At 41.1% G+C, this 9,221-nt stretch overlaps 1 protein-coding gene across 4 annotated transcripts in view; it reads left to right on the top strand.

The window, feature by feature from the left end:
• The first annotated feature begins 235 nt into the window (after positions 1-235).
• LOC103476142 (matrix metalloproteinase-18) overlaps positions 236-9,221 on the top strand; it is a 15,134-nt gene continuing 6,148 nt past the window's right edge. Inside the window, exons 1-3 of one of the 4 annotated variants that reach the window (XM_008428275.2) lie at positions 236-1,900; positions 2,762-2,952; positions 6,628-6,884. In XM_008428275.2, coding sequence (XP_008426497.1) covers positions 2,815-2,952; positions 6,628-6,884 — 395 coding nt within the window. In that variant the 5' untranslated portion in view covers positions 236-1,900; positions 2,762-2,814. Of the gene's footprint in view, positions 2,953-6,627; positions 6,885-9,221 lie in introns of all 4 variants that reach the window. The other 3 variants (XM_017308460.1, XM_017308459.1, XM_008428276.2) reach the window with 3 other exon arrangements.

Below are 9,221 nucleotides of genomic sequence, written 5' to 3'. Positions count from 1 at the left end.
AAACTGTTCTGTAATCTGGAACTTTGCTATGTTGAGCTCCAGTTAGCCGCTTTGTCGCACTGCGCGAGAGGCAACTGCGTCATGCGTCACGGGCAAAAGGTCAAAGGTAACAAGGTGACCGGAGGGCTTATTATGTTGTACAAAAAAGAAACAAAAAAGCAAAGAATTTTAGTGCATGTTTTTATGTGTCAGAAGAGGGCTTAGGAAATAATACCAAAAAAAAAAAGAAGAAAAATCTGAGAATCTTTCAGTAAAGAATAAACCATTTTTTGAAAACACACATACAGTGGCGGCAATATGGACAGTGGCCCAGGGCGACATCAGAAAGGGGTGGACCTCCCAAGACCTAGAAAATGAAATCTTATCTGTCAATTGTTCCCTGAATTTGTTTGCTACTACTTGTACGCATGTGTAGTGGAGTAAGTTTTGTTGCTGTTGAGTAATAGCAACTAAGGGAGCTTTGTGCAGCTGCTGCAAAGGAAAAAAAAGAAGAAAGAAAAACAAAACAGATAATTGTTTCTATTTTAATTGGTTGGGGTGCGGCAGAAAGAGGTGGTTGCCCAGGGCACCATTCCTGAAAAAAACCACAACCGCGTGCTTATTTATGTTTCTAGCTTAGAAAGACACAGTGATTAATCATGATTAAACACAGCGGCAGATTAATTGGATTAAGTTCTTTATGCGACTGACAGCACTAATTAGAATATGAAATTATTAAAACACAAGATAATGTTGAGTTGTTGGGAATTATGTCAGACGAGTATGTGGATATTTTGGCGCATTATTTGACGCAGACTGTAGAGCACGGGACCCTAAATCTCTGTTTTCCCATGTAAATACGCAAACACAAATGGGGAGTTTTGTCAAATTTCTATCTTGGTCCGAATTTTAATAAATGACAGTTTTTAACAGTTTTTGTGTGGATAAGAGGCAAAAATGCATAAAATTTGCCTGTGGAAGAGGCCTAAGCCGCTCTGCTAAAGTCATGTTCCTCCTTCTAACTGCTCTGTGCTCGTTTCCCCTCTATATACTCTTTCTTTTTTTTTTTTTTAAATAAACATATTCCTCTTTGTTTTCTGATTGATAATATTCTCAATATTAAAGAAAATAGAACGAGAAAAAGGAAAAAGAAGACAGATTACTTTCATGTCTGTCAACATTATGGTGTTTATCAAACTCGGGCTGATCTCCCCGGTAATCGGGCTCCCGGTAGCCGAAGGCGGCGATGAACGTTTGGGATCGTGTTCATCGGACCATGGAAGCTTCACTGAGACGGTTACACTGACACAGTCGTGCTTCACGTTGCTTTCATGTTAAAGAAGACACACTTTTTGTTGTTTGCTTTATTTTTTTAATCCTGAAATAAAATGACCGTCCTGTCAGTATATGGAACGTGCAGCTGGGAAATCACATCATCATTCTAACCTGCAGACGGATGAATATGGAAGAGGTGAAGATGTGTTTGAAATCTTTGTCTTTTGGTGTTACCAATGGATACATCGAAAGACAGAGTTTATCAAAATCGACTTAAATGCATTGCGGCTGAGGGGAGAAGAGCTTTTTGCAGCCACAGGAGCCAATCAGATAGCTTCAAACAGTAAGCAATATAATGTTTATATTTTCTTAATATGAGCATTGACCATACATGTTTACGACTTTAAATATATATACATATATTGATATGAAAACCAGAACTATTTCTGCAATTTATATGTTACAACATTTTGGGATATAAAAATGCATATTCATACCAATTGGTTATAAGTTCTTGTGAATATGTTTTTCCCTTTGTAAAGGTATTACTGGGAAGTTTGCAACAGAATCATTCTAACAACAATGCAAAGCTGAATAAGCAACGAGGAGGGCGTGATAAGATCGCGCCAAACAGACTCTGCAGCAGGTACGCAGACGGACGGCAGAACACAGAGACGGGTGAAAGAAAACAAGTGCAAAGTGAACTTCTTGGGTGAATTTTCTATCTAGTTTCCTGGAATCTTGACCAGAGATGAGACTCGTGTCGTGCCACCGGTACAGCACCTTGAGGTGGGGTGGTCTCTTATCTAAAGGAACAAACTTGATCACAGTTTTGACCCAATGTCAAAAGGTGAATATGACACAGTTGGAACATGGACGTTTCGGGAGCTGAGAGAATTTCATGAATTTGATGTATATTTTCGTCTGTGAAACATAGAAGTGAGATCATTTGTCACTTGTTTACACGAACCACCAGCCTTCCTTTTTAGTGAATCTGAATTTGTTGGTGTACCTTCCCGTGCATAAAAAAAAAGAAAGAAAAAAAAAAGGCAGGATGTCTTCAGCTCTTTGTCACAAACTCCACATGGAGATTATCTCTCGCAGATAGAAATTCTACATTTGTAGGATTTCGAGTGTAATCTCTGCAGGATCCTTGTTGTCTTCTTCAGTCAAAGCCAACAGTGAGCACAGTGGTGTTTTCTGCTGCAGGTGTCCCCCATGCAGGTTAAGGCAGCTCTGCGGTTCCCTTGAACCTCGGTGGAGATAAGGGTGGCTGGAAACAGTCAGGAATGTCGATAAAGTACATGAAGCTCAGACTGAGTCTGGTTGGCTCTGACTCCTGTCCTCTGGGTAGTGTGGGGTTGGAGAAGAGGGGTCTTCTCTTTCATCTGAAGACACGTTAAGGAGAGGAAAAGCCACCTTGCTTGCTGTTCTTGTCAAGACAGGAGCATTCTCACATAATTAGCAGGTGTTTTTTTTTTTTCTTTTTTTGCTGCTCTGCATCCAGCTGCGCTGCGCCGCGCCGGCCCATACGCTCACTGATGCTCCTGCCTGCTCAACATGAACCTGCTCTGCATGACTTTTCTGACTCTCATGAAGCTCAACCAGAGTCTTGCGGGGGCTTCACCCCTCCACATCCCCACCGCTCCTCCACAACCTCCAGCTGGACCGTCTGAGGCTGACCAGAAGTTTGCAGAGGTAAGTTAAACTTTTTACCTGCTGGATCAATATCTGTTTATATGCTGCTGGTTCTGCAGGGTTTTTTTTGTGTTTGGATAGTGAGGTTTATGGTAATAGGAGTCATTTTTGGTCCTCTTTGAAATATAACTGATCAAATCTGAGCGATTTGCAGCACAGGAGGTGGCGATGTTCTATGCAAGATTCTTATAGTTGCTTTCATTTTTTTATTATTATTTCTTTTTAAGATAAAGCTTCTCAAAAAATAAAGTGGCGACAGATCTAGCCATATTTAATTTGGTCTTTGATTTCTTTCTTTAATAATGAAAAGTAACTATATTTGGTTACATTTCACCTGCTGACATCTGAAATGTTCTCTGTGGCTCTCCCACACTTTTTGAGTTTTCTTTATTGCAGAACAGACCCATATCATTCTCTGGAATGATAATCACAGAACTAATTTATCTCGGTGGAATCTCTTTATGTAGCTTCACCTGAAGCGAAATGTGGTTAAGGTGATGTTGGCAGACGGGATTCTTCCCGTTCACGGCTGCCAATTCCCCAATCTGCCTTCGATCTCGTCTGCAGGAGGCAACAGCAGCAGCAGCAGCAGCAGCAGCGGGAGATGAGATTTGTCTTCAAAGTCAGCATTGTCTTGTGGTGACAGCAAATAAAATATGCAGACAGCCCCACACCGAGTTGCTTGAGGGATGCAGTGATCCCCTGTTTTTTTTCTTTTTATTTCCAATACCGATACAGATATCAGACATTTAGTATCTTCCCGATATCGATGCGATACGGAAAAACAATGCCGAATAGACTTAAAATGTTTCTTTTTGTAAATCATGTAAAAACTACACAACTTCCATTTGTTCAGTTCTGAGTCTTTTAAAAAGTGCAATCCCTCAGTATTGTAGAAGTGCAACATTATTCTTGTCATATGCTTACATTTATTCTGTAATGTTCTTACAACAAATTTAACCCACTAGTCTTTGTGTGACTAGTAGCCATGTGTCAGGGTGCTCAGGAGCTACGGTATAATTTCGTATTATTCTCGTATTTCTGTACATTTTCAGGTTCTGGTGTTTAGATTGTCTTATCGTTGTGTTTGCTGTGTTTTCCCCTGCTGACTGAGCTTCCCTGACTCCAACGCCTTCCTTGCACTTTTCCTGTGTCAGTCATTTCCCCCCTCGGCTCCAGACAGAACGTGGCTGGGCAGAGCTCAGGAAAAATGACCACCTTCTGCTAATTAAGACTTGCGTTCTCCTTGCTCCACCAATCAGAGCTCCTCAGTGTTTAAAACATCCAGTCTTCATTCTCTGTGTCTGCCTTGTCAATTTTGTTTTGTTTTTGTATATTCTGTTTTATGTTTGACTCAAAAATCAGGTTAAGAGACAAAATAACTTTGTTTTAGTTAAATGGAAGAACAAACATCTGTACAATCAACGATTCTGAAGCAACAGGATGCTGCCATGCATTTCACTGCTTTAATCCTGAATAATCTACCGGTATCCTGTAACATTTTTGGATATCGGTTAAGGTGCGTCATCTGGCTCATTTTTGCCCTCCGTGGTAAGAAATGAAGAGGCAATTGGTGATTCAATGTTGATAAAATAATAAATACACTCTGACAAGCTGGCAGGAAATGCATCTTCTTGACAACCAGCCGAGCAACTGGCTAAGCAGGAAGCTACAGCTGGAGGCTCACTGCACGACTTTCATCGTCTTCTTGACAGGTTTTGAAAATATTCAGTTTTCAGATTGGAAGACTGGGGATCGTACCCTTAAAAACTGGATTTGCTGAAGGATCACGGTCTACATGTGATTCATCAACTGCAGTTGGACATTTTAGACCAACTGCAGTCAAGTGAGCATCAGACCCTCACAGGAACTCGTACAAAAAAAAGTGGCAGTAATTGAAGATACTGTCACAATTTAGCTGATAATATTTTCCACGCCCTCCATAAACACAAAGTCGGGAAAGTCAAAGGTTTTTCAAGTGAGCGTGATTTGCATAGAGCTGTGTTCTGTGTTGTGCTCGTGGTGAGAGGTTGCAACATGTATTTGATGTGGTGGGAAAGTTTGTGGGATTTGGAATGACTTCCAACGTTACGTTTTAATTTAAACACATTATTATTCCTGTCTTAACACATGGCAATCTCATGTTTGGACTGGATCCTGGCAATAAACGTTAGGAATGTACAAGGCATGGTCTTGTGGTATGCAGAAATTGTTTTGTTCAGAAATGTTTTACCTAAGTGTGTCGTTGTTGTTTTTGCAGCTGTTGCTGTGATCCCAGCCTCTCTTTTCATTGGAACTAATATTCGCCGTTGGTTTTGATGATCAGTTCTCGGTGCCCAACTGGGATCAAATCCACTTCCAGAAATTCAAACATGTTTGTGTGACTGATTTCCGATCGGATTGGTCCAATCTTTACCCCATCTTACGCCACCGGATTTTGTGGAGACTCACGCAGACCTTTGGGCGTAAAATCAGCAGGAAACTGTGTGTGACGTCCCCAGAATGTTTACTAGTTTGCTCAGCGTGCGTTTAAGTTTCACTTTAGCTTCAACAGTCTCTCCACAGCTGAATACAAACTTAAGTTCCAACAAAAAAAACTTTATCACCCACAAGTTTCTGAGGGTTCTGAACTTTTACTAAGTTACTAAACTTAAAATGAGTTAACTAAGACATAAATATAAAAGAAGTCATGTTTTGGGAAATTAACTATTTACTTTAAGAACTGAACAGATAATGGTTTAAAACTGAATAATTTTTAAAGTTCCTTAACCATTAAGTTATTTTGACAAAGTACCTGCAGGCTGAAAAAAAAAGCTACATGTATTTACAAATCAGTAGAAATGCTGTAGGTCAGAGTTTTAGCAGCCGATAACCCTGACACCTACAATTACATGTTTGTAGCAAAGTTTGTGAAACATGCTGTCATTTAATGTACGAAAAAAAAAAAAAAAAAAACACGTCTGGAATGTTTACTGTCCACATGAGTTTAAACACGAGTCATTACACACCGCTGAGTCACATAAATGCTGCCTTCAAAACACAGAATTTCCAAGGATGTGGTTTCATCGCGACCTCAGATCGACCAGACCTCGTCTTTATCAAGATAAGAAAAATGTGTTGAAAAAACATGTTTAGTTCATAGAGTACCTTGCGATACTTTCCCACTTTAGAATAACAATACAGCATTTAATTGGGATTTTACGTCAAAGACATTACATTTCCTTCTTCCTAAAACATCCAGGCCTGATTGAGAATGTCCCAAAAACCTAGTTGGTGTTATGGAACCAAACTGGCCTACAGTCCGAAAAGAAAAATTCAAAATCTTTAGTATTACATAAAGTCCAGGGTAATCTATGCACCAAATGGAAGAGTGGTATAGAGAAAAATATTGAAAGAAAGTTGATCCGCTCAGTTAAAAACACGAAACTGATCTTTCTCTTTTTTTCAAGCACTACCTTGTATTGTTTATTATTCTACCTCCACTTTACCATCACAAAAATAGACTAGAGGACAATAAATTAGACCAGAATACGTCAACAGAGCACTGCATCGCCCTCTTAGTTTTGCCTTAAAATAAAACTTTGCACATTTATAGTTTGCTCAGACAGAAGTAAGGTAATGCAGCGTTTTTCTTTTGCTCAGGTACGACAGTTTAATCCGAGTCGTTTTCCACAGGAATATCTGCACCACTTCTATGGTTACCAGCCCGAGCCAGACAGACGAAAAAGGGCGGCGGCCTCCAGAGATGATTCACATCAGACAACGGGGTTCTGCGACAAGGTGAAGAAAATGCAGCGTTCCTTTGGCTTGACTCCAGACGGAAAACTCAGTCAGGAGACTCTGACTGTGATGAAGAAGCCGCGCTGTGGGCTGTCGGATGTGGAGCCTCACGGGGGCGCCGTGCGGTGGACAAAACGGACCATCAGTTACAGGTGAGATGAGAGCTCACAACCAAGCACTTCAAGCTAAAATAAGCATGTGATTATATTTTTGCAGTGTATTTTGCTAGTTGCTGACGCAAAATACAACCAATTTTGAATTGAAGTCAAAGTTTGATGTGTAACCCCCGTTTTCCTAATAAAATATGAAAATTACCAGTCACTTGTGCACATTTCTTAAAAAGTGTCAACACGCCTGATTAGGCAGGAGATTAATCTTACTGTAAGCAAGACGACTTTTTACACACGTCCCACAAAGATCATCATAAGCTCTGCATTCAGCGAAGCATCCATCAAGTTTAATCTAAAACGTTTGGCTCCTCACCGAAACAAAGTGGTTTTTCTTTCTCAACTGAAATCAAAGTGGGAGCAAAACGACAAGTGAGAATGTGATGCTGCACAAAGACATACGCCATGAAAATTAAATCAGACAGGACTGTGCAGAACTCCATGTTGTTTTTATTTACTTTTCAAAAAATTATTTTCTTAGACTTTGATGGCTGAAGGACACGGATTCCCATTTCTTTAACCACCAACGAGAGAGAGAGAGAGAGAGAGAGAGAGAGAGAGAGAGAGAGAGAGAGANCCCCCCAATGACAGACTCGTTCCTACGCCCTTAGCTGCATGTGTTGTAAGAGTGTTCCCATCGGAAAACAGAACAACTCGAATTAATGATTTTAAAGTGGAAAAATGTCGTGTTAGTAATAATACACAAAAAAGGGTGCAAAACTGTCTAAGATAAAAGCAACCACAAGATGGCGTGATGCGACCGTTCCATGACATTTGATTCTCTTCCTGAACGCGTCCAAGCGCCAGAATTCATAATGTGGTGCTGAGGAGAGAAACAAAGGATCACCAGACTCCATCCATTTTTTTTTTTTTTTTACTTTTTTTTGGTAAAACTTAAACCTACACAGCCAGTATTAAATTAAACGAGTTATTCCATGGAGTTTCGCTTTAAGAAATGAAATAAAGCACAGCACACAGGTGGATTTCTCGTGAAAACACACGTTTCGTGTCTTTGTGTGAGTCTCCACTCCTCGGTCTCTCTGGAAGATTCTGGGATTCTAACGAGATTTTTCAGAGTCAGGTGTTGATCCGATCAAGAGGAAGGCTGCGCCGGCTTCCCAAAGCGAGGATCCCTTTGTTGTCTCCCACACCTCCACTTTGAAAGAGGACCAGAGCTTGGCGAGACCTGAAAGGCGTCATGTGACTCTCAGTTGTGGCAAGATAACCACGCAACGAGCGAGAGAGAGAGAGAGAGAGAGAGAGAGAGAGAGAGAGAGAGAAACAGACAGAGAGAGACAGAGACAGAGATCTTGTTTCAGACCACCCAGCTGTTAAAGCATTGCAGGCCGTATCGCTTTCTGTATGCACATACACACACTCGACTAAATTAAATCTCTAGAAATAAGACATTTACATATTTATTTGCTGCCGGTCTTGGCCAGGCCTCTCTTGAAGAAGAGATTTTTAATCTCAATGAGACATGCCTGATTGTTACATAAAGGTTACATACATAGGCCTACATCACATGACTCGTCTGACGGGGAAAAAAAGTGTTCCCATTTCAGCGTTTTGAAATACGCAGATTTTGACACAGCCGGAGAACTGCCTCATTGTAGATCAAAAAACAATTTTTTTTGTTGTTTTTTGTTTTTGATTTTTTTAATTGGCATGATTCCATTAAGAAAACTTATTTCCATAATTCTAATTATTTGGGTCAATTCTGTCGACCCAGATGCCACTTAGGCTGTGAATCCTATCAGACACATCGCCTTTACATGCACCCGTTCACAACACCAAAGCTGTCAGCAAATTGTAAACCACCACTTAACTCTGACACCGACACCAGAACCAGCGGCTGCAGAACATAAATCCCTTGTCGTGCCGCCTCGAGCGTCAGGCAAGCCATGTGTGGTAATGCCTCTTACGTCATATGTGCAGATGGTGCGCTTGCATAGGGCACAACACCACGTAGCAATGTCGCTGAGTCATTACTACAGAATTTTAGAACGGAAGTGAGGTAAGTGTTTTGTGACAAACTTCCTGCATTAATCCCACGAATTAAACAGATTTACTAAAACCATCTGTAGCAGCCTCTTGTTCTTGAAGCAGTGGCGCAAAAAGTGGGTATGCAGGGTATGCAACGCATAGGGGCGCAGCACCAGAGGGGGCGCCAAAACCCCGTCTGGAGGGGGCGGCGCGCCGATGATGTTTTCCCGTACACTAATGCGCGCCTTACGCTCCTTCACCTCGCACACATGACGAGGTAAATGTAGGGAGTTTTACCCTTCACGTATCGTTGCCTCGGGGGAGGGGGGGGGGCTG

The sequence above is a fragment of the Poecilia reticulata genome, linkage group LG14 (genome assembly GCF_000633615.1).
Source record: "Poecilia reticulata strain Guanapo linkage group LG14, Guppy_female_1.0+MT, whole genome shotgun sequence".
Taxonomy (NCBI): domain Eukaryota; kingdom Metazoa; phylum Chordata; class Actinopteri; order Cyprinodontiformes; family Poeciliidae; genus Poecilia; species Poecilia reticulata.
This window is presented reverse-complemented; position numbering and strand designations above follow the sequence as displayed.